This window comes from Ailuropoda melanoleuca, chromosome 10, assembly GCF_002007445.2.
Source record: "Ailuropoda melanoleuca isolate Jingjing chromosome 10, ASM200744v2, whole genome shotgun sequence".
In the NCBI taxonomy this organism is placed as follows: Eukaryota; Metazoa; Chordata; class Mammalia; order Carnivora; family Ursidae; genus Ailuropoda; species Ailuropoda melanoleuca.
In genome coordinates this window covers 50,335,528-50,361,515 of record NC_048227.1, presented here as the reverse complement: position 1 = coordinate 50,361,515, position 25,988 = coordinate 50,335,528, and the positions used below count along the sequence as shown (strand labels likewise).

The 25,988-nt window shown below is 43.7% G+C and overlaps 1 protein-coding gene across 4 annotated transcripts in view; it reads left to right on the top strand.

Annotated features, from left to right (window-relative positions):
* Window positions 1-25,988, top strand: part of FAXC (failed axon connections homolog, metaxin like GST domain containing) — a 78,160-nt gene that overhangs the window by 5,885 nt on the left and 46,287 nt on the right. For all 4 annotated transcript variants that reach the window (XM_034670885.1, XM_034670884.1, XM_034670883.1 and 1 more), the window contains 3 exons: window positions 451-586; window positions 12,048-12,244; window positions 21,716-21,939. In XM_034670885.1, coding sequence (XP_034526776.1) covers window positions 451-586; window positions 12,048-12,244; window positions 21,716-21,939 — 557 coding nt within the window. The remainder of the gene's footprint in view (window positions 1-450; window positions 587-12,047; window positions 12,245-21,715; window positions 21,940-25,988) is intronic.

Below are 25,988 nucleotides of genomic sequence, written 5' to 3'. Positions count from 1 at the left end.
TCTATCACCCATGGATGACAGTAGTAGCTCCCTCGTAAAGTTATTGTGAAGATTAAATGAAATAATGCCTGGGAAGCCCTTAGAACAATGCCTGACACCCAGGAAGCACACACACTCTCATTTTTATCCCTTGGGCTTGTGTCTGGCCGCTAAGCATAGCCAGCTGGAGAGGTGGGCCTGTACAAGCGCTCTTCCTGCCCCAGAGGCTATAGTTATCCCAAGGAGGTTGATACACAGTCACTCTCCAAGCCTTTGGGGTCACCATGATCGTTTGTGCGGTTCTCTGGTGTTTTGGCTAAGCTTCCACTCTGCTGGGTGGGGTGAGCCCCCGCGACAAACAGATCTGCTGCTTCATTGAGGAGCTCCAACCCACCGGGGACCTCTGGGGAACGCAGGGAGTTGAATGTATAACACGTGGATTGCTGTTCATGTCTGTTTTGGTTTTGGCAGGAAACAGCAAGAGATTGACTCCAAAGATGCTATTATTTTGCATCAGTTTGCAAGACCTAACAATGGTGTCCCCAGTTTGTCTCCTTTCTGTTTGAAAATGGAAACTTACTTAAGGATGGCTGACTTACCCTACCAGGTACTTCTGTACACACGTGTCTTATTCTCACGACAATAATGTCAGAGGGAGAGTTCCTCATCTCACAGGGTGGGAAGGGTTTCCTCTTGGTGTTGGGGGAGTGGGTATGAAATCAGCAGTGCCTGGTCGTTAGCAGATACTTAGAGGAGAGACTGGATTCTAGGGTCTGTTGATTTTTACATCCAGTTTAATGGGGGATCCAGAGGGTGTGGACTTTTGTACGTTTCAGGGTCATGTATTTTTTCCCTGTTGTAGAATTGGCCTAGGTTAAGCTTGGCTAGGCCTCCTAGGCAGCTATTAATAAAGGTGGGTGTACCATTGCTCTGCGTGGTTTTTCCCTTGAGATTTCTGTTAGGCAGCGTTATATTTTGTCTCTCTTGAATCCTGGGGGGCAGAGCACCCAGCAGGCCACAAGGGAGATAGCTGTAGATTTTGTGAGAGCTTTTCCACAGTGCTCCATGTTCTGTTTGGGTGACTTTTAGGGAAACATTCGCTCATGTTGGCATCAAAGAATGAACAGAGCAGTGTATTTAACAGAGGAATGTTTTTCTGTGTGTTGTGTCTCACAAATTTGGTGAGTTGTGTTTTCATTGTTATTCAGTTCCTTGTTTGTTTTAATTTTCCCTTCTCTTTTTCTTTTTCACCTAATATCTAGCTATATATAAGTTTTTAAAGCTTTGATTTTTGTTATTGTTTTTAATTTTGTGATCAGAACAGATAGTCTCTGTGATATTAATTCCTTGAAATTTACTGAGGCTTTAGCCTAGAGTGTGGCTGGTTTTTGTGAATGTTGCAAATCATTCCATATTCTCCGTTTGGGCGAAGAGCTCTCTAGATTTCCTTGCTTGAGCGTTTGTTTAGTGGGCTATTTAGATCTGGTATATCTCTGCTTATTTTTTGTTTGCCTGTTCTAGTAGTTTCTGAAAGGGGTGGATTCAAATATCCACGGGTATTTGTTGATTTATCTTTTCTTCCTGCTGTCAGTTCTTGCTTTATGTAAGAGATCATATGGTTAATACGTATCGTGTGAAAGATCGCATTTGTACTCTTTTGTTTCTTTTCCCGGTATATATAGCACCCGGCTGTGTCCCCTGCTTTTTTTTTACTTCTTGAATTTTATATTATCAGATACCGAGATTGATTCCCCAGCTCTCTTTTGGTCCATATTTGCTTGGGATACCCTTCTCCATCCTCTTTCTCTATTTTTTTGTTTATCTGTCTCTCATAGGCAATGTATTACCTGTAGCCAATCTAAGAGTCCTTATTTGGTGCGTTTTTTTCATTTACATTTGTAATTATTGCTTAACTATGAGTTATCTCTAACATCCTATTTATTTATTTATTTAACTTATTTTTTCCTAACATGTTATTTAATATTTTTTTCTCCTTATTATACTTGGTTTTTAATGTTTTCCTTGTTTCCTGCTTTCTAATGGATAGATAAAAAGAAACTTTCTTATCATTTAAAACAAATTCTATTTTTGTTGTTAGGGTGGTTGCTCTTACCATCCAAATTTGAGTTTATTCATCCCTATTATCATTTCTCAAATGCTGTGTTGGTCCTCTGATAATATCAGGATCTTATAGGTTCACGTGAATCTTGGGTCTCTCTTTTCCCAGACCCGATCCCAAGTGTGTTGTTGTTGGCTAATGTTTTGTTTTTTTTTTCTTGTTGTCTAATGTTTTAATTCTGGAGTTTTGGAAATCCTTTCCTTTTCTTCTGGTTCTTTTTTAGGTAACAAAGCTTACGAAGTTTCTGATTAGCCTTATTTCCCATTTATCTTCTCCTCCAGGATTATTTATCCTTTTATTTGAGCACTTTCTTGATGCATATTTTCACATTGAGACTTCATGCAACAAACCTCCAGTGGCTTTGCACGCCTGATAGCGTCTTTATTACGCCCTCATGTTTGAAACATCTACGTTCAAAGTTCTTTTCCTTCAGGGCTTTAAGAATATCACTCCCTCTTTTTCTTCATCAGTATTGCTATTGAAACATCTGATGTTAGCCTGATTTTCTTCTCTCTCTTTCTGGAAGCTTTTAGAATTTGCATTTAATCTCAGTATACTTCAATTTCACTATGATGTGCCTTGGTGTGGGTCCCTATGTATCTTGTTGGGTCCTTTCTAAACTCTTGTAGTATGAAGTCTTGAATCTTTTTTTAATTCTGGGGAATTATTAATTTTCTTCAAATACTTCCATTTCTTTTTTGTTTTAGCCTTCTTCTTTCTTGTCCCTTATTACCTGGATACTGAAATCTCTGCTTTTATATTCTCTATCTCTGAACATACTCCTTCATTCTTTTCTTCTTCCTTCTGGGTGGATTTGTCTTTCTGACATTCCGTTGTGTCTCTCTATTCTCTTCTTGCGTCCATTGCGCTGCTTATCTATTGTGTTCAACTTCTATATTTTTCTTAATATTCCCCCTTGGTTTGTATTGCAATTTCTTCTTTTACACCTTACAGGATATCTGTTGTGCTAATTAAAATGGGTCTGTCCCCATAATCCGGCTTCATGGTGTAGACATTCCGTCTGTTGCTTTTGTGTGATAGTGGTTGTATGAGTCCCGTGTCGACTTTGGTCTGAGATTTCCTTTTTGCCAGAGATGTCCGCCCCCTGCCTGGGGATTTGTACGGGACAAGGGCCAGAGCCTAGGCTACACGTTGTGTGCCTCTGAGGGGATGTAAGAAAGAGGTGAGCCCCAGGCACCCCAAGCCACTATGGTCCCTATGGTTTGCTGCCCCTCCTCCAAGTGGCTCTGACGGGTCAGAGGTTCACCCGTAGGCTCTGACAAATTAGCAGCTCCGGGAGGAGGGGGTCTCCCTTGCTGGTAACAGAGCAGCTGGGCCAGGCTTTTGGGTGCCCGGGTAATGACGTCAGCCCTGCAACTCCCGACGCCCCCTGGCCTGTGCTTTCTGAGCCAGTTTCTCTGCAGCAGAGGGGATGGGGCGGCAGTGGCCCTCCTAAGGCAGTGCTGGGATGAGATGAGTGGCCTTGCCTTGGCTCGGTGGGTGCTATTATGGAGGCCCCACTGGCGGTACGATGGCGTGGCACCTAACTGGGCTGCGGGTGCAGGGCTCTGGGAGGGCACCGTGTTTCTGGGGACCAGAAGGAGGTTGTTGATGATTGGCGACTGGAACGCAAGGGCTGCCTAGAGAGAGGAACAGGGAATTATTGAGGACTTTCCAAGTCAGGAACAGAGGAGAAAACAGCACTGAAGACGGACAAAGCCTGAAGCAGCTAGATAGACGCAGTGGGTCACGTTTGAAAGCCCATTGTGGAGCTTGGCGTTGGCAGCCAGCGCTGGAAGATACGGTCACCCAGGGGCTCCTGTTGAAGGAAGAGGCTGCCACCCAGCAGCTGCTTGTCTCTGTTGCGTCCCCACTCCTGACCCAGTCCTGTTGGTTAGCCTGACAGCTTTGGGGCAGTTAGGGCACCGGGACTGAATTTTGTGCTCTGGAGTCTGAGCGTTTTCTAGATCTCTCGTGCCCCCTCCCCTTGATGAAGGGATCCGGCCCAGCTGCCCAGGCTGTGCTCCCCTTTCCCCACTGCAGTACTGACTGCCGGCCCGCAGCCCTGCCTTTGCCAGCAGCCGAGCCCCCTCTGTTCGTGTCGCAGAGCAGCAGCTTTCAGTTCGTGTGACCTGAGCAGCAGGACACACGTCTCCCCAGGAAGCCGGAAGCTAGTGCAGAGGCCTTCGAGGAGGTGACCACTTACCCCCTTGCAAAATTATTATTTCTTATTAAGTATATATATATATATATATATATATATATATTTTTTTTTTTTTTTTTTTTAAAGAAAGGTGTAGGCGTGCTTTTTCTTCTGCGAGGTCTTTGTGGAAAATAAATGGAGGGGGTGTTCAGCTCAGGGCAGAGATTTAGGTAAGAGAAAAATGGTTCTGTGGTTTAGAAGGCTGCTCTGTGCCTTCCAGGTGCCTTGGGACCTGTGTGCCCTCAGTGAGGGTTTGGGTTGCTGCATGTGGCACCTGGGAAGTGCTGGGGGGGGTGGGCATCCCCTGTGCTCTGAGTACAGAGGCATTTTGTCAGAGATCCAGAGAACTCTACGCTCTGCCCCTTCTTTCCCTGTGCCTAGAACAAGAAAAGATTAAAGTGCTATATTCCTAAGAGCACGACTTTATATTTGAAGCTCCTTTTTTTTTTTTTTTTTTTTTTTTTTGACCAAAGAGAGACTGGAATAAATATTTGATGGCCATTAGTAGCTCAAAGGTTTTTTTTAAAAAACCTTGATCTATTGGTCACAGTTACTATCTTTCCATCTTTTTAAAATCAGAATACACATATTGCTAGGTCAATTTCAAAAACTTTTCATTTTGTAATAATTATAGATTCATAGGAAGTTGTAGAAAATGTACAAGGAGGTCCTGCAGATATGGTTAATTTTTTTTTCAAAATGAAAATAACTTTACCTTTTTTTTCTGATTACGTATAGATGATGTTTTGTCCTTATAAGAATTTCAGACAATACAAAGTGTAAGTGGAAAATGAAAATCACCTGGCATCTTAATTGGTAGAGATTGCCATCACTAATACTTTGGGCCATCCTTCCATACATTTCTCCAGACACACAGAAAGATACCTACATCGTTTGCTGTAACTGGTTGTATAAGGAGCCTGTATTTCACATAATAACTTTGTTTAAAATATGAAAAAGTAAAAGGCTCCTTTGCAACTCTCTGCTCTGGCTTTTAGCCCTTTTTTTTTCTTCTTTTAAATATTTTATTTATTTATTTGAGAGAGAGCACTAGAGAGAGAGAGCAAGTACGAATGGGGGGTAGAGGGAGAGGGAGAGGCAGGCAGGAGCCCTCTGTGGGGCTTGATCCCAGGACCTGGGGATCATGACCTGGGCTGAAGGAAGACCCTTAATGGACTGAGCCACCCAGGCGCCCCCAGCCCTAACTTTTGATGTTCTGTTTATTTGCTGATCTTGTCTGTTCCCACCCCCCCATCTTTTTGTGTTGAAATTTTCTAAGCTACAGACAAGTTGAGAGCCTGGCACTGGGAATAACCATATGCCCTTCCCCCAGATTCACCAATTATTGCCTTTCTTGCTTTATTTCTCTTTATATAAACCTTTGTGAATATTTTTTTATGAACTATTTGAAATTAAGCTGCAGAAATCATGACACTTCACCCCTTAATACTTCAGTATGCATCTCCAAAAAAGAAGGACTTTTTTTCCTACAAAACTACAATACACAGTTGTAAAGGGAAGTACTCTGTTTTTTTCCTGTCTACATGGGAGAAAACCCAGTTTTTCCCTACTGTGTGTTTCTTTCCTGTGAATCGCCTTTGGTACTAACATAAAACACTTCATTTCTGACACTTCTGGTCACCAAATGTGTGGACATTTTTCTCCCACAGGAGGCAGCTCTCTGTGACACGATCCGGGTGTCATGCAGTTTCATTCAATTCTGATGCTCGCTACCCAGAGACAGTGTCATATCCCACAGGTTAAGGGCTCAGTCCCACAGACTGTATCCTTCCCCCTCTGCAGAATTCAGGGAAACACTTATGTTCACCGGTTTATTAAAGAATACGTTAACAGATACAAATGAACAGCCAGATGAAGTGGTACGTAGAGTGAGGCTGGGAGGCTCCGAGCACAGGAGCTCCTGTCCCTGTGGAGTTGGGGTGTGTCACCCTCCCCATATGGATGCATTTGGCCATCTGGAAGCTCTCTGAACCCCATACTTTTGGGATTTTATGGCGGTGTCCTCACATAGGCATGATCAATCTTTAACTGCATTTCCAGCCCCTCTCCTCTCTCTGGAGGATGGGGGGGGGTGGGGTGAAAATTCCTGGCTGCTAATCAAGGTTTGGTCTTTCTGGTGACCAGCCACCACCCAGGAGCCATCCAAGGAGCCCACCCAGAGTCACCTCATTAAGACAAAAGATGCTTCTAGTGCTTGTATCACTTAGGCATTTTTATAAGGCTTTTAGGGGCTCTGTGTTTGGAACTGGGGGCAGAGACCAGCATATGTATTTCTTATGTCATAACAGTGGATACATGGATTTTTTTCCCCCCAGTGTGTTATAATCCACAAAAGTTGCTCAAATTATCTCAAATGTAGCCAGTGGGAGACCTTTCAAGATGGTTGCAGGGGTGCAGTGAATGTCATGGATATATATTTAGCTGAAAATTGAGGGGACCATGGCTAGTGTAGCAAGTCAGTGTCCCAAGACTTTGGGATTTCTTTTAAGGTCTCACATTCTCCATTTCAGAATGGTGATGGTGGTGTTCATACTTCTGATGAAGGCTCTTGTCAAACACTTCATGGGAATTTTCTCACTTACTCCTGCAACTGTTGTTATCCCCATTCTGTAGACGAGGAAATTGAAGCTCAGGAAAGATTAAGGGAGACCCAGGGAGGACCAGGGTCACACTGAATAAATGATGGAATGAGAATTTTTTTAAATGTTTTTTTATTATATTATGTTAGTCGCCCTACAGTACATCCCTGGTTTCTGATGCAAAGTTCGATGATTCATTAGTTGCGTATAACACCCAGTGCACCATGCAATACGTGCCCTTCTTACTACCCATCACTGGTCTATCCCATTCCCCCACCCCCCTCCCCTCTGAGGCCCTCAGTTTGTTTCTCAGAGTCCATAGTCCCTCATGCTTCATTCCCCCTTCTGATTACCCCCCCTTTCTTTATCCCTTTCTTCTCCTACCGATCATCCTAGTTCTTATGTTCCATAGATGAGAGAAACCATATGATAATTGTCTTTCTCTGCTTGACTTATTTCACTTAGCATTATCTCCTCCAGTGCCGTCCATGTTGCAGCAAATGTTGAGAATTCGTTCTTTCTGATAGCTGAGTAATATTCCATTGTATATATGGACCACAACTTCTTAATCCAGTCATCTGTTGAAGGGCATCTCGGCTCCTTCCACAATTTAGCTATTGTGGACAATGCTGCTATGAACATTGGGGTGCATATGGCCCTTCTCTTCACTACGTCTGTATCTTTGGGGTAAACACCCAGTAGTGCAATGGCTGGGTCATAAGGTAGCTCAATTTTTAACTTTTTAAGGGACCTCCACACTGTTTTCCAAAGTGGCTGTACCAACTTGTATGGAATGAAATTTTTACACTTGAAGCCTATGGCTTTCACTGCTGTGCTGATAATATAGTGTAAGTGTAGATTAATCTTTCCTATGGCAGACTGACGGGGGGAAACCAGCTTGGAAAAAAAAATAGAGGATTTACCTCTTCATGTTTCTTCTCAAAATTACTTTTGGAAACTACCCTCAGTGGGCCAGTCAGACTCCAGTTGCTTAAATAAAACAGGCCAGGAGTTCTTGAATATATTTAAAGAAGTTAAGGAAAATTAAGTAAAGTTAAGTATTAAAAAGTATGTTTTGATTTTAACAGTAAACAACCAATTCTGAAAAATTAAAGTTCATGGAAGGATCATCGGCATCTCATAGTCTTGCCAATTACTTTAAGCATTTTTGTGTTTCTTTTTTAAATATTTTTTGAATTCATCTAATTTTTAGTTAGATATGATCACAGTGTCTCTAAAATGCTGTCTCCTACTTTTTTATCTGGGAAGCAAAATACATTTTTTTCAGTTGATCTTTTTTATTTTTATTTTTATTGCAGTATAGTTGACATGCAATGTTTTATTAGTTTCACTTACCGTAATACTCTCTGGCTCTATGAATGGTGCTGCAAATGGCAAAATTTCATTCTTTTTATGCCTGAGTAATATTCCATTCTGTCTATCTATCTGTCTGTCCATCCCACATCTTATTTATGCTTTCACCAATTGATGGACACTTGGGTTGCTTCCATACCTTGGCTATTACAAATAATGCTGCAGTAAACATACGGGTACAAATATCTTTTCAAATTAGTGTTTCGTTTTCTTTGGGTAAATACCCAGTGGTGGAATCACTCGATTATATGGTGTTTCTGTTTTTATTTTTTTTTTGAAGATGTGTTTCGTTTTCTTTGGGTAAATACCCAGTGGTGGAATCACTCGATTATATGGTGTTTATGTTTTTATTTTTTTTAAAGATTTATTTATTATTTATTTGAGGGGGGGGAGAGAGAGAGAGAGCGCACGCACAGGGGGGAGGGGCAGAGGGAGAGAAAAACTCAAGCAGACTCTGCAAAGAGCACGGAGCCTGACGCAGGGCTCAATCTCATGACCCTGAGATCACTACCTGAGCTGAAACCAAGAGTCAGACACATAACTGACTACGCCACCCAGGCACCCCTGTTTTTAATTTTTTGAGGAACCTCCATATTGTTTTCCGTAGTGGTTGTACCAATTAACATTCCCACCAACAGTGCATGAGCATTTCCTTTTTCCTACATTCTTGTCAACACTTGTTGTTTCTTGACTTTTTGATACTATTTTGGCTGGTATGAAGTAATATTTCATTGTAGTTTTGATTTGCATTTCCCTGATGATTAGTGACATTGAGCATCTTTTCATGCATCTGTTGGCTATCTATATGTCTTCTTTGGAAAAATGCCTGTGCTGGTCCTCTGACCTTTTAAAACTCATTATTATTATTATTATTATTATTATTATTTTAAAGTGTTGAGTCATAGGAGTTCTTTATGCATTTTGGACATTAACTCCTTATTGGATATATAATTTGCAAGTATTTTTTCCCATTTGGTAGGTAGTCCTTTTGTTTTGTTGATGGTTTCCTTTGCTGTGTAAAAGCTTTTTAGTTTGGTGTAGTCCCAATTGTTTATTTTTGCTTTTGTTTCCCTTGCCTGAGAAAACAGATCCAGAAAAATATTGTTAAGGCTGATGTCCAAGAGATTACTGTCTGTTTTCTTTAAGAAGTTTTATGGTCTCAGGTCTTACATTTATGTATTTAATCTATTTTGAGTTTAGTTTTGTGTGTAGTGTAAGAGAGTTGTCCAGTTTCATTCCTTTGCATGTAGTTCTGTAGGTTTCCCAGCACCATTTATTGAAGATACTGTCTTTTTTCCATTGTATATTCTTGCCTCCTTTCTCATAGATTAACTGACGATATAAGCATGGGTTTATTTTTGGTCACTCTATTCTGTTCCATTGATCACTGTGTCTATTTTTATGCCAGTACCTATACTGTTTTGATTACTGTAGCTTTGTAGTATAGCTTGAAATCAGGGATTGTGATACCTCCAGCTTCATTCTTCTTTCCCAAGATTGCTTTAGCTATTCAGGGTCTTTGATAGTTCTGTACAAATTAGGATTATTCATTCTAGTGCTTTGGCAAATATTAATAGTATTTTGGTAGGGATTGCTATGGGTAGTATGGACATTTCAATAATATTATTTCTTCCAATCCATGAGCATGGTATATCTTTCTATTTATTTGTGTGGTCTTCAGTTTCTTTCATCAATGTCTTATAGTTTTCAGAGGTTCAGTCTTTCACCCCCTTGGTTAAATTTATTCCTAGGTATTTTTTTCTCTTTTGATGCAATTGTCAATGGGATTGTTTTCCTACTACTTTTTTTCCACAAGTTCATTATTAATGTATAGAAATGCAACAGGTTTCTGTGTATTAATGTTGTATTATGTAATTTTACTGAATTCATTTATTCTAATAGATTTTTGGTGTAGCCTTTAGGGTTTTCTATATATAGTATCATGCCATCTACTAATAATGACAGTTTTACTTCTTCTTACCAATTTGGATGCCTTTTATTTCTTTTCCTTGTCTGATTGCTGTGGCTAGGACTTCCAGTACTATGTAGAATAAAAGTGGCAAGAGTGGACATCCTTGTTTGTTCTTGATTTTAGAGGAAAAGCTTTCAGCTTTTCACCATTGAGTATGATGTTAGCTGTGGGTTTTTCATATGGCATTTATTCTCTTGTGGAATGTTCCCTCTATACCCACTTTGAGAGTTTTTATCATGAATGGATGTTGAGTTTTGTCAAATACTTTTTCTGCATCTAAAAATAAAATTTTTGATGACAAAAACTTACTGGAACTTTCATTTCCATAAGAATCAATTACTAGTTTTTGTTATTCCAGTTTTCAAAAGAGGTCTAGATAAAAATGTACCAAATACTCAGGGAGGGGGTGGTCTAGAGGGAAAGGCAGATGTACAAACAGTAATATTATAAGAAGAGGGGAATATACACTGTACAGTGGAAGCGTGGAGGAAAGGAGGTGATGGTTGCACCTTGGGGAAATAGTTCACCAACAAGATGAAATTTGAACTAAATGTTTTAGGGTGGATATAACTTGGCAGAGGTTGGGAAAAAGGATTCCGGTAAAATGTAAGGCATGTACAAAGTCAGAGAGGTGGCAAAGACTTTGATGTGTTTGGGTGTGGGCAGTTGGAATTCAGAAGTATGGAGGGATTGATAACAAGGAGGCTGGGCAGGTGGGTAGTGGCTAGATGGTATAGGCCTAGACTGCTATGTGGAAGGGATTAGAATAGACCCATTAAAAACCACTGGATAATTTTGGGCAGTAGAGATCTTGTGTCTCATTTGCATTGCAGACAGTTTTAGTGTGCAAGGTAGAATCCATCTGCGGATGACGAGAGTCCTGAAGGTTATGTGTTAGGATGATATGGGTGGTATCAAGAGTTAACCTGAAACAGGTGCTATGTTATAGGGTAAATTTACATCTTTAATGTACAAATTACAAGAATGTCTGATGTACTAACAACTTTTAGAGGTATGTGACATTTCTCCTGGTCACATCAGGGGGAATGTCTACTGCCTGGCCAAGGAGTGGGGGCAGCAAATCCCACTCTAATTCCCAGTGTTCATAAAGTGTGTGACTCCCTCACCCCTGCTCCACCCCATATGGGACCATGTCCTCTGAGACACTGTAAGATTCTAGCATGGGTGTGAGTCAAAGGGGAACTTAACACAGATACAGAGTTCTGGGCACCATTCCCAGGATTCTGATGCAGAGGTCTGGGATGGGCCCAGGAATCTACATTTTAACCCACACGGGAGTTGAATCTATTGGATGCACTTTCTTATACCTAAGTGTTATAATTTCTGGGACCACTTGTTTGCAGTGTAGTGGTATTAAGCATTATTCAGGCATAAGCTGGTGGGTTTCAGATGAGGTCTTTGTAGTAGCCTGGCCAATGTGAGCCTCATCATGGTTTATTTTCACTGTTTTGCATCTAAGGCTTGTTCTTACATTATAACTAGACCAACTGTTACCAGGATCATTTCAACACTACCTCTCCTCTCTGGTCTTTTTTGTAACAATATACCAGAGCTCATGATAAAATCTGTGGGAGTAAGTAATGTCTTCACGTGAGGTCATCCTTTTTTTTTGTTCCTCCAAGAGTAACTTTATAGTCTTAAAGAGTTTATGTGCTGAGTTCATTCACTTCAACAGTACAGTCAGTATCACATATAAGGTTGGAATGTTTGTTTCTGTTAACCATACAGTGAATTTAAATAAAACATTGCTTTTCTCTTTTTAAAATTTACTCTGCTTAGAATTATTTTGGTGGAAAACTTTCTGCTCAAGGGAAAATGCCTTGGATTGAATATAATCATGAAAAAGTTTCTGGCACAGAATTCATAATTGACTTTCTGGAAGAGAAACTTGGAGTGAATTTAAACAAAAACCTTGGCCCTCACGAAAGAGCCATCTCCAGAGCAGTGACCAAGATGGTGGAGGAGCACTTCTACTGGTGAGTCCCCCAGGCATGCTGGGTGAGTGCCCAGGGCCTGTCCCCGGCCTTTGGACTAAGCCTAAGTTGTGTTTCACTTTTCAGACACTCCCCAATCTTTGCAAAGTTTTCTACATTCTGACTGACTTTGGGGTCAAAGTCATGACCATTAAGTTTCCAGGAATCTCGACCAAAGGTTGACCCACATTTTCTGTGGAGGCCCAGCTATCACACAGTTAAGGCTTTGTGGGCCATGGCTTTGTTGCAGCTCCTTAAACTCTGCTGTTCTTGTGCAAAAGCAGCCGTGGATGACCCGGGAATGATGAGCAGGACTCCGTTTCAACCAAACAATAAAAACATTGACATTTGAATTTCATTTAATACAAAATATTATTCTTCTGATTTTTCCCCCCAGTCATTTAAAAATGTATTTTAAACAATTTTTTACCTTTTAGATTTTTATAATTTATTTATTTATTTATTTATTTATTTATTTGAGAGGGAGAGCACAGGTGAGCGGGGGGAGGGTCAGAGGGGGAGAGAGAGAGAATCTCAAGCAGACTCCACTCTGAGCACAGAGCCCAACGTGGGGCCTGATCTCACGACCCTGAGATCATGACCTGAGCCAAAAGCAAGAGTTGGACACTTAACTGACGGAGCCACCCAGGCGCCCCCCAACCATTTAAAAATGTAGAAACTTCTTAACATTTGGGCTGTGTTTTGCTGGCCTTTGATCTAGACTGCAGCCCACTGAGGTGAGGAAGATATTTCAGCTGACTCTGCTCTTCGCCAGTACAAACCACTCAAGTAAAATACTATTCCATCAGACACTCAGAGGAGGGAACAGAAGACTAAGTCAGGATAGAAGTCTTGAGTGAAATGAATTATTCGAGCTTTGTAAAATTATCGTCAGTTTTCCTTAGACGGCAAGAGCTTCTCTGTGTTCCAGAAGTCAGGTGTCCTAGAGCTTTCTGAGCGTCTTTGCCCCACCTGGCTGACTCCTGGTTAAGTCCCTTGTCTGAACCATCACCAGCTGTGTGGAGGGGTTGCCCGTGTTCTGCGTGTGACGTGGTGCTGGCTAGGACTGTGAGTTAAACAGCCACAGGTCTTCTTGGTTGACAAACTCCTTGTCATGTGGGCTTTTTCTTTGCCTTTCATCCATTTTCTGGAGTTTTAGCACCTTTCTGGACACCCCAGTAGATAAGAGAAGTTTTCTCCCTGATTTCTCTAAACTTACCTTGTTTCAAAGATTTAATTAAGAATCATTAAACCCACTGTTCTGGCGTTCACTCTTGCTCCTGGGTCAGTTGCTCACCCAGTAGCTTTCCCCTCCCCCACTGAGAGATACACACTCAGCGTGGGGTTGATTGTAGAAGGTTCTTCCCCACCACCTTCTTTCTAATTGGAAACTAACTTGTTCTTTCTAAACGGAAAACTTGCTGTTCCCTCTCTTGGATTTTGAGTGACTATCTCTCTTTTCCTCTTTCTGCTTGCAGTTCTTGCTCAGTTTATTCCAGGGGAGACCTGAAGCACTGCTTCTCTTCCCCCCCTTCTCACTGTGGAGGTGAGGGGGTGTGGACAAGGAGGGAACTGGCAGAGAGGGGGGCAGGGATGCAGATTAGCCTGGAAGTCATCACAGACTCCATGTTCCTGGAATGAACCCAGGTCTTTTCTTGGGGATACCTGTGGAGAACTGTTGGGATTCCCATCTTCTAGAGGGCAGGGGTTGTGGTGTGGGCCGGATGGATGACTGCACGTGACGTACTGGGCCTCAGGGAAAAGCCTGTGGCACGGAGCCCATCTCACCTCTTGCCAGGTTCCGGTCCCCACTTTGCAGCAATTGAGGGAAATGCAGAACCAGCACAGGGCCACTCTGACCCTCTGTGCCTTCTTTGGATGCAGCCTTCCAAAGCACTACCTGGTTTGACTGATGGGCCCATTAATGTGGAGAGCTCTTGCTTTGTGAGCTGCCTGAAAAGAAGCTGAAAGTCACCTTACATTTTCCTTAGTACTTGTGCTACAACTCTTTGGTTTTTGTAGTGGTTCATAAAATGTGTATTCCAGTTCGAAAGACTTTGATCCAGCAAGACTCCCAAGTACCACCTGTCCCTGGGTGTGCAGACGTTCTATAAATGTATTCCCTAGTAGAAGTTTGTCTTCTGCTCTTTCCCTCCCCTTCTCTCCCTGCACCAGCCCCAGCTAATACTTGATGGGAGGCAGCTCCTGGTGGGGGAAGGGAGGGTGGGGAGGGGTGAGTGAAAAGTTGGGGGCTGGTACCCTTGTGGGGAAGAATCTTAATTTTATGGACCATAAACACCCAAGTGCTTGGAGGCCTTGCTTAGGTCTCATATAGACTCTAATAAGGATACTTTTGTTTCTCTAATCAAGTTTTTGATTACAAAATACATTTTTGGGGGTGGGGGTTAGCTACTGTGTCTCATGTGTGTCTCAGTTTATTCCAGGGGAGGTTAATTTGAAGGTTAATTTGAGAAAAAAATAGTGAAGGTAGGAGGTCTGGTCTTGATAGAGATACAAATGTCCACTGAACTTTAAAAGACAAATTCTTAATTCCTTCAATTCCCTTTGGTCCCTAGCAGCAGAAGGAAAAATAAGCCTTCCTCTGTTTCATATGGTTTCCTAACTTTTAGCCATGTTCTTGCTTTGGGGAGACCTTGAACAGGCTTTCCTTAGAGCTCTGAATCCCAAAGTAGAAAAGACCCCTGATCCCCTGATAAGAAAATGCCTGAGACAGTCTGTGGACCCTCTTCATCAGGTTCCTCTCCTACTCCTTCCTTTCTTGTCTCAGAGGCCATACACAAAATGTGCACCCATGGAAACTGAGGCCAGCATGAGGAATGGACCACCACTTGTAGAAATATTACAAGGATGAGCTTTTCATGAGAGCTTGTTAAATTCTGACAATGCGTGAGCTCCAAGTTTGTGTCTGTGTTTACAGTGGTGGAGGAGACAAAATCAATTGTTTGACCCAATTGATTTGAATTATCTGGAATTTTCAGATATGTTTATTTTGGTCTGAAACTGTAAAAACACTCCAGGTATGATTTTCTGAAAAGGAAAGGCAATGGAAAGCTGGCACTGTCACATAAATCCCATCCTGTCCTCCCAAGGCTCTGATTCTGCTTTGTTCAAATAAGCACATTCCGTAGAAGGTTTGTCTTGAACTTGAAATCCATACCAGCATGTGCCACTTGCATAACTATTATTGAACATGAAGAAGACAGGTTTGTATCTTCTTTGTTCCACTGAGTGCTTAAGTTAGATCCAACGCAGGCAAGTTGGTATAAAGGGCAGTACGAGAGACACGGGGTCAAATTCATGGAATGAAATGGAGCTTTGGGAACAGACATTATGGCTTCTTCTATATGACACACTAGTGTGGGAAGAGTCTTGTAGCCCCTTAGGGAGGCATGTAGGGCACTGTGGGCAAGCCATCTAGTCATACCACTTTGACCCATTAAAATATAGATGTTAGAACAGGGAATTCAAATTTGCTTCTAGGTTGGCCGTGATTTTTAAGTTTTGAGTTTGGCTTTTGGTATAGTGTCACTGAATGGGGGAGGTAGGATCCTTACTAAAATGACTTACCCAAGATCTTGTCTAAAAGCCAGGGGTCTCTCTTTCCCTGATGACAACTAGATTAACGTGTTGCCCTCTTCCCTGCTCCCCCTGCCCCAAATTTCAGATGTAGTGAGAGGTCCTGTTTAGAGGGGTTAGTCTAGGGCCTGTGCAACTTGGTGAAATCACAGAAGCTTATCATACGCTCGTGCACCCCTGTGCGTTTAGAAGACAAGCAAACAATGATGGGATGGAGCAGGATACAGAGAAAGGCGCCCATGGTCAGGAAGGCCACAAGCAGTAGACTGCCATGGTTTGCACTTTCCCACATGTTAATATCTCCGCTTTGGGCCAGGCCTCCTGCTAGGTTATAACGAGAGATATCTTCATCGAAACATCAGGGGTCGGCTCTTCTTTCCTGTCCTCTTGATCTCCTTTAAAAATGTTGAACAGTATTTATTCTTCTGTTCTGACTAAGATACTCAGTCTTTAAGAGAAGCCTTGAGCCCATGTTGCAGAAGAGATCACGTACATCAGTTGTTTAAAGGAAATGAGTATCAGCTTTCTGAAAGAGATTCTCAGAATGATGCCTTAATTGTTCAGCCTCATCTGGTTTCCAGACTGGCCCTCCCTGCCCTCGCCAGTTCATGATTCACGACTCCTTGTGCAGTGGGCCTCTTCCTAGTAGAGAGTGACATGGATCTCAGGAGAGAACAGTCAGCCCTTTCTTCATTCTTCAAAGGCGTTTCTCCTTTTCCTTCATTCCATTTAAATATTGTCAGCCCTTAGAACATTACCTTAGCAGTAGCTGGCTCAGAAGTGAAGCTGTTTTACATTTCAATCAATAATTTATTCTTTCAGTCAGCTTAATGAATGACTGACACCTAGTGGCTAGGCTCTGTGCTGGATGGGGGGAAGCAAGGCGATAAGACGCTGTCTCGGTCTTCAGGTGACTCACAGGCCTAGGGAGACGTGGAGCCATCATAATGGTGGGTGCTGGGGGAGAGTTTGAAGAACTGAGGAGAGGCAGCCGGCACCTGCTGGAATGATGAGGGAAAGTCTTTCCCAGAGGTGATGGCATCACAACCACAGCGAGGGACTGTCAGTGGTGGGTGAAGGGGCTGGGTGGCTGGGGAAGATTAGGATATCCAGGCAGAGGGGGCAGCATCTGCAAAAGTTCAGAGGCAAGACCGAGGAGCCTGGGGAGGCACATGTAATTCTGTGTGGCAGGTGCATAGGAGGCCATGCAGGGGGATGGGGCTGGAGAATGGCCAGCCCAGTGTGGGTCAGACCGTAGGGAGCAGGGGGTGTCGCGCCGAGCTCAGGAGCTAGGGGGAGTTCATGAATAACTCTGAGAAGCAGCCTAATAGGAATAGATTTGTGTTTTAGGAGCTCTTTGTGGCTGGCTTGGGACAAATGGATTTCTGGAGGGCCTTGAGGGGATGTCAGGAGACCTGCTAGGAGGCCACTGTGCTCAGGGTTGAGAAATGATGAAAGGCTAAACTACATGCTAATTGAGTTGGAGAAAAGGGCAAATTCACAGGGTGACTGGCTGTCAGGAGCTACGGATAGAGAGCAGTGAAGAATGAGTCCGGGGATTCATTCTGGCTTGGGTGAGGGGAAGCAGATTTGAAAGGAAGGAAGCTCATGAGTCCAAGTTTGGAAATATGCTTTTTTTGCAGTTCCTGAGGACCCCTCACATGGATCCCTGGGTGTCAGGACAAAGGTCTGGGCTGGGAGGAATGGTTATGGGAGTAATCAGTTTAAAGTCATGGGTGTGAATTAGATCATACTGCAAGTGCGGGGTAAGAAGAAGGAAGAATAGCGATGAAAATCTTGGGAACATGCGTGAGGTGACAGGAAAAGCAGTAGAGATGTAAGCTAAGGGTGAGCTCTTTTACCAAAGACATGGACAGTGTCACATGTTGCAGACAGTTCAAGCAAGATAAATATACAAAGAAAGAATGTTTAGGGGCACCTGGGTGGCTCAGTCAGTTAAGCGTCTTACTCTTGATCTCAGCTCAGGTTTTTGTTTTTTTTTAAAGATTTTATTTATTTATTCGACAGAGATAGAGACAGCCAGCGAGAGAGGGAACACAAGCAGGGGGAGTGGGAGAGGAAGAAGCAGGCTCATAGCGGAAGAGCCTGATGTGGGGCTCGATCCCATAACGCCGGGATCACGCCCTGAGCCGAAGGCAGACGCTTAACCGCTGTGCCACCCAGGCGCCCCTCAGCTCAGGCCTTGATCTCAAGTCATGAGTTCAAGCCCCAAGTTGGGCTCCATGCCCAGCATAGAGCCTACTGGGAAAAAAAAAAATTATTTGGATCTTGCAGCAAGGAGGTATTGTTGATTTGGATGAGAGAAGTTTTGGTCAAGTGTTAATAGTTTGCTGGACGTTTGGTTATGGAAGGAGGTGGATTCTTGGTTGTAAGGATTTGGAAGCATGTGTAAATGAGGTTTGCTGCCTGTAGTGATTGATTTAGGATTCCATGAATTACCCATTTTCTTTGTTATTTAAAGTTCATTCCCACTTCATAGGGGTTGACTGTTACAGAGCCTGGCTGACTCATTTGCTTCTCTTCACTCACCCTGAGCTACAGTATTAGGCAACGGAAGTGAAAGAGAACAGAAGTCAAGAGCAGGGTGGGAAAGAGAAGAGAGGAAGGCCAGACAATTTCTTAGGTTACTTCTAGCTGCAAAATTCCAGATCAACCCATTGTTCCTCCCTCTGTGCCCTTCGTTCAGCCGGCTAAGCTAATGGAGGCAGAGAACCTTACGCCGTTGCATTGGCGGGGTTTCCTCCAGCTCAGCTGTGTGACCCAGAACAGCCACCTCTTCCATCCCCATCTGCTGCTTGAACCCATTAGTCGTGTAAGCTCTCTTTCCATCAGTGCATCCTCATCCTGTGCACAGGCCCCCATTTCCTGCTCTGCGGAGGAAATGGAAGTCACTAGGCAGGAACTCGAACCGCTCTGCAGCCCCTCACCTCTTGCGACACTCTCCTCCTCTCTATCTCAGAGCAAGTGGTGTCTCTGCTTCTCTCCAAGCTGGTCCTTCCAGCCTGGCCTTCTCACCTTCTAACTTGCCCTTGACCTGTGGATTCCCTAAGACCCCTCCTTCCTCTAACAACTTCCTTAGGTGACCCTCTCCCCTGACAGCTTTAGCACTCTTGCTGCCGTGCCCTCACCCACAAGTTCTCTGTCTTGAGTCTAAACCTATCTCCTGACTTCTCAACCTTCTGGACATTCTCACTTGGGGGTTCCATGGGACCTTCAAGTGCAACAGCTTGATGTGTCTTTCATCATCTAAATCTGTCGCACCTGGTGTGTGCCCGCCCATAATGGTTAATGGCATTATCATCCACTCAAGTCATCAGCCTGAGAGAAAAGACTTAATCTCTCCTTATACCTAATCCATTGGTCAATAGACTCTTTTTCTCATATCCCAGAGTTTCCCCTTTGCATTCCTTGTACCCCCCCACCCCTCACCCCTCCCATTGCCCTAGTTGTTAGGTCTTGCCAGAGTCTTCTAGCCAGCCTTCTTACTGGGGGATTCTCCATTTCCAGCCCTTCCTTCACAGTGCCACAAACCTGTTTATGTTTCTTGTCTGCTTAAAACCCTTCAGTGGTTCAATGTTGCTTCCAAAATAGAGTTCAGCACCCTTTGTCTCAGGCGCACCCAGATCTGGTCCTGGCCTGCCCTTCCAGCCTCTGCCCCTACGTGCTCCCCAGGCATCCTGTGCCACCGGCCGGTGATCCTCACACACACCCTTCCTCCTCTGCTCTGCCTGGTGAGCTTCTGCTCGTCCCTCAGAACCACTTAGGCTTATGATGAAACCTGTGTAATTCGTCTACAAAGAATATATATATTTTTTCACACCAACCTGTCAGTTTAGATCCACCACATTCCTCATTTTTACTCTTTAGACACTTCCTGGGTGCTCTTAGGACCTGTTCATGCTTATTTTTGGATAATTTAGTTTTATTCTCAGTTCACGGACTTGCAAAAAAAATCAAGAATGGTCTAGCTCTTTTATGATGCTTTTCAATCCAGTACAATTTGAAGCAAAGTGCTGAATTATTCTAATGGAATATGAAAATTGATATCTTAATTAGGGCAGGTGTAAAAAGAAGAACAAATAGGAAAGTACTTAGTTTGCATGTTTATAAAGAATTTACTAAAATAAATAAGAGATCTTTTATGTCAAAAGTTCCAATGACTTCTCTGTCTGTATGTATTAGTTACCGTCGCGATATACTTTTTCCTATTTTCAGCAAAATCCATTTCTTGGCTCAATACTTTATTTTGAGAGATTTATAAAAAAGAAGTACACAAAACTTTCTTTTTTTTTTTTTAAGCTTTTATTTATTTGTCAGAGAGAGAACACAGGCAGGGCTAGCTGCAAGCAGAGGGGGAAGCAGGCTCCCCGCTGAGCAAGGAGCCTGATGTGGGACTTGATCCCAGGATCCTGGGATTATAACCTGAGCCAAAGGCAGCCACTTAACCAGTCTAGCCACCCAGGCATCCCTACACAAACCTTTCTAACAAGATTTGTAGGCATTATTTTAAAAAGGTAATAAAGAAGAGTTATGGGTACAGTGCAGAGAGTTACGTTGAAATTGCTTGTAGGAGTTTTTAGTAAAAATCAGGAATGTTTAAAAACTTTCAGAAAAAATCTTGTTTCTTATTTTCTTTTTTATAGAGGAAAGAACAGTGAAAAGAGTAGAACTATATAAAATAATCAACATCAGGGACTTTTTTTCTTTAAAATTTGAGGTGAGAAATAGCTATAATTTATTATAATTCCTTGTGTTTTCTCTGTAAAAATATTTTTCACTCTTGATTTTTTCGAAGTGGACATTATTGCTCTATGAGTCAACACTAGGAGGAGAGACAACTGCTAGTACATCTTTTATTGCTCGTTATGGGGAAAAACCAAAATATCTTCTGTTGGCACTCCCACAGCTACATTTTTCTCAGCCCTCAGTAGGAAACCCTTTTAATTTCTGTCTACCGACGCCATTAGCATAGAAACATTCCTGCAGTTGCAAAGGTTCAGAGCCCCAAATCAGCCCAGGCCCGAGTGTTGTAGCCAGCAGCCCACAGGAACTGAATCACTGCTCAGCTGTCTCTGCGTGTCCCATGGCAACACCTGGACGGGAGAGCTGGCCACAGGCACCACCCAGATGGGAAAAGTGACTCAACGGAGTTCCTGCGGTCTTTGCATTCACTTTAGAGTCCTGGAGCACAGACTGAAGCAGTTCTCCAGACTTTCTGGAGAGCAAATGATATACATAATATTTACGATTTATATCGTGTATGCTAACCTTGGACAGGTATATCTACTCCCTAATCCTCTGTCGAAAAGGCGAACATTTTTCTTTTTAAAACAACTCTTTGATATGGTAAAATCTAAAATGCATACACGAATTGTACAAAACAAAGAAGTGCAGCTTACTCCGTGAACACAAAGCACCTGCGTAACCATTCCTTAGATAAAGAGAGTGAATGAAGCCAGCCCTGCAGTCACTGTGCCTGCTTCCGGGTGTCGCCCTAGGTACGCAAGGTCCTGCCTCAGAACCTTTGGAAGTGGGTTTCTACTGTTTTCCGTGGGGTTGCCTGAGAGGAAGCGGAAGCGGAAGCGCGGCCTTGGGAGGTGGGCGGGGCGTGGATCTGAGGGCGGGGGCCAGGAGGCGTTTGGCACTGTCGTATGGCCTGGTTACCTGGATTTGTTTGAGTTTCTCTTACAGACCCGAAGTCTAGGCATGGGCCAGAAGCTGTTTAATGTGTGCCCTGCAGAGACTGCTCTTTGTAAAAGCTGCTCATTTCCTCCAGAGTGTGCTCCCCTCTGACGCACTCCCTGGAGCTGACGTGTGTCTGATGCCCAGTAGTAACCTGTTTCCACACAATTCCAGGACGTTAGCTTATTGCCAGTGGGTGGACAATCTCAATGAGACCCGGAAGATGCTCTCTCTTAGTGGTGGCGGTCCCTTCAGTAACCTGCTGAGGTGGGTCGTGTGCCACATAACGAAAGGAATTGTGAAACGCGAGATGCACGGCCACGGCATTGGCCGCTTCTCAGAGGAAGAGATTTACATGCTGATGGAGAAGGACATGCGGTCCTTGGCAGGGCTTTTGGGTAACGTACCACACCTTCTATTCTCTACTTTATAGCCGTACTTTTTTTGCATGATTAGTAAAGCGCTGTTAGTTGAATGATTTAAAGTTTTATTTTGGTTGGTTTCTTTGCTTCCACGTGTAGGTGGCAGTCCCACCGTGTAACCCGACCCCCTAATTTGCAGGAGCAGGCGTCCCTCCTCTTCGTCACTAGTGCGAGCCAGGCTGGGGCGGCGGGGCCGGTGCCCAGAGAACGCGGGGCGGGCGGTGGCCGGTCTGCCTGCTGCAAATGCCGCCGGCCGCAGGGACCGTGTTGTGAGCCAAGGCTGATTCTGAGCAAGGACGCTCTTCTGTTTACACACAGGCCAGGTTGGAAGGGCTGCTTGTGAACGCTGCTGGAAGAGTCAGCTGGGTCTCCGTGGCCATCAAGCTGCTGCAAGGGCTGGCAGCGCTGGGTCTGACCCATTCCGTGTTCACCTGCCGCGTGTCATTTCTCACGCCTTCGTTTCCATTTGTGATCTCAGCGCGCTTCTTACGAGCGCACTGTAACTCTTCTGATTTTGTATCTACTGCACCCAGTGGGTTTCTCTGTGCTTGGGAAGCCCCTCCAGGAGGAGCCCGGGCAGCTTATGTGTGGGCGGGTGAGGCGACTGAGAGTGGAGTTGGGTGGCCTTGCTCCCCTTGTTGGCTAGAGGTGGCTGGGCTGATTTGACTCTGTGCTGGGCGGAGCTCCAGTCTTAACTATGTCAGTGCATAAACATCATTGGAGTTCAGGGGCTTCTGTGGGGAAACGATGGTTTCTCCTGGGGACCACTAGCCGTATAGGGAGCCAAGTCTTCTATGTGACCAGTCATGTGACCTGACCCTTTGGGACTGCTTATTTTGCCTGGGGGAAGGCAGGTTTTTGCTAACTCTCTTTTGGCACCCTCACCTCCACTCTGGAGCATATTACCTTCCGCCCCTCCTCCGGTAGTGGGATTGGGGGTTTGTTTTGTTGAAACCCATGTGGGGCTCCTGGAACTGGGGGCTGTGCTAGGTAGGCCCTGCCCCCTCCAGGGTGACTCGCTCTGACTGGCTCCTTCCCTCTTCTGTACTCCAGATGCTTACTGGACCTGGAGTCCGCCCCCCCCCCCCNCCAACAGCATATGTAGCTCTCAGCCAGCTTTGTTTTGTGGGGGGTTGATGCTGGCCAGACCTGCTGGTGCTTTGCCTTTCTAGGCCCACAGGGGCCTGCCTGACATAGGCATGAGTGGAATTGGCCTCAAGTTTGCCTTGTTCCCGTGGATACAGTATTGACTCACAGCCTCACAGAGCAGTCATGCCGTGGGCCATTTCCTCCTTAGTAACGGCTCTACCTGCTCTCAGCCTCCTTTCCAGCTCACGCTGTGGAAGCCCCAGCAAGCCAGGCACTGAGCCCTCAGAGTTAAGCCAGAGATTATGCAGTAATGTGCTGCTCTTCTCTAAAAACCCTCACAGTGTTGGTTCCTTAACCAGGAAGGGGTGATTGTCACTTTTCTGGAGCACTTCTGGTTGGGAGAACCGGGAGCAGGGGGACAGCGATAAGAACAGTAATAACTGCCCACATTTCTCTGGTACTTAATGACTTACCAGAATGCTTCTTCCCCAATTATGGTGAGATGGGAGGTAGCTCTATTGTCAGCAGCTAGGTTGGATACCTGGCAAGTATTCCAAACACCATCAAGTCTAGATCATTTCCTGAGATGAGAAATTGATTCGGCTATTTGAAAAGCAGGAGTTCACTGGAGTTCTGTTCCATGTGTGAGCTTGGGGAACAGTCTAGGCTTTCATAAGAGAAGCACTTTCGCTGAGTTTGGGGAGGGAGAGGCTCTTTGGCTGAACATCAGAGGTTTTCTCACTTGGAGATATAGCTTATTTTTAAGGTCCAGATGCCTGAGAGACTCAAATGCATAATGACTTTTTGTTAAGTAGTTCAGGATTTGGAGAAATTGTCGAGGGATGTATTTGAGTCATCAGGATAAATTAATTATTGATGTTTCAGTTCAATTGACTTCAAGGATTGAATACCTTCTTTGGGGCAGGAGCTGGGGAATACAAAAGTGAATAAGAGATGGTCCCCTCTTTCAGGTAGCTTGCTATCCAGTGGGAGACACCAACTTATAAACCAGGAATAGGCAAATTACGGCCCATAGCTGGTGGCCTGTTTTTTTTTTTTTCTGGCCTATGAGCTAAGAATAATTTTTACATTATTAAAATGTAAGGGAAAAAATGCAACAGAGATCAAATATGGCCCAGAAAGCCTAAAATATTTACCATCTGAAGCTCCATAGAAGTGTGATGACCTCTGCTCTAATTGGGTACCCATGTTCAAGTGGGGCTGTGATAGGTCCCATGACAGAGGTTTGTGCTGGGGCCCTGGAGACACAGCAGGTGTAGGGGTGAAATGGCAGGGAGAGCTCTGGAGGGCCAGAGAAGAGGCAGCAGGCCCCCAGAAATTAAACAGTTGTTCCAAGGAAGAAAATAGGGAAGGACTATCGGGGCAAGTCATGAAAAAAGGAGTCAGGAGTGAGGGGCATTTTGGAATCATGGTCGAAATGAAGGTTAAAAGGTAGTTCGGGGCCATATTATAAAAGGTAACAATTACGCTGAGATAACTTCATCATACAGAAAATGTGGAGGTGGTGCAGACTTCTGAGTAGCAGAGAGAAGGAGGCATATTCATGATTGAGAAAAGTGGCTCTGTTGGTGTCATGGTGGATGGCTTGGGCCTGAGGGGGAAGGTGGTAAAGAGAGACTAAAGATAGGCAGTACATATCTTTGGATGTAGTTTAAAAAATTGTGATTAAATTCAAATTCAAATTAAAAAATTTAAACAAAATAAAAATTAGTGGAGAAAGATGATATCTTCATGTTAGAAAGGAGGAGACACAATTATTATTTATAGAAATTAAGAGCTTATGTAGCTAAAATGGGGACTCCTGGGTGGCTCAGTCAGTTAAGCATCTGCCTTTGGCTCAGGTCATGATCCCAGGGTCCTGGAATCAAGCCCTGCACTGGGCTCTCTGCTCTGCCAGGAGCCTGCTTCTCCCTCTCCCTCTGCCTGCTGCTCCCTGTGCTTTGCTCTTTCTCCCTCTCTGTCAAGTAAGTAAATAAAATCTCAAAAGAGATTATGGAACTAAAATAATGGAGAATCAAAATTACAGTTAATGAGAGAGTTCAGTAATTTTGCAAAGTTACAGACATCCAGATGGCCAACAGACACATGAAAAGATGGTCAACATCACTCATCATCAGGGAAATGCAAATCAAAACTACAATGAGATATCACCTCACATCTGTCAGAATGGCTAAAATCAACAACACAAGAAGCAACAGATGTTGGTGAGGATGTGGAGAAAGGGGAACCCTCTTGTACTGTTGGAAGGAGTACAAACTGGTGCAGCCATTGTGGAAATCTGTATGGAGGTTCCTCAAAAAATTAAAAATGGAACTGCCCCCCCCTTAAGGCAGCCGCTTAATCTACCCAGGCGTCCCAAAATAGAACTACCCTATGATCCAGGAATTGCAGTACTGGATATTTACCCAAAAAACACAAACACGCTAACTCAAAGGGATACAGGCACCCATATGTTTATTGCAGCATTATTTACAATAGCTAAACTATGGAAGCAGCCCAAGTGTCCATTGATGGATGAATGGATAAAGAAGATACATATATCTATATATATAATGGAATATTCAGCCATAAAAAAGAATGAAATCTTGCCATTTGCAACACCGCTGATAGAACTAGAGAGTATTATGGTAAGTGAAATAAGTCAGTCAGAGAAAGACAAATACCATAGGATCTCATACATACGTGGAATTTAAGAAACAAAACAAACAAGCAAAGGAAATGAGAGAGAGAGAGAGANTGTGGAATTTAAGAAACAAAACAAACAAGCAAAGGAAATGAGAGAGAGAGAGAGAGAGAGAGAGAGACAAACCAAGAAACAGACTCTTAACTATAGGGAACAAACTCATGGTTACTAGAGAGAGAGGGTGGGTGGGGGGATGGAGGAAATAGGGGATGGGGATTAAAGAGTACATTCA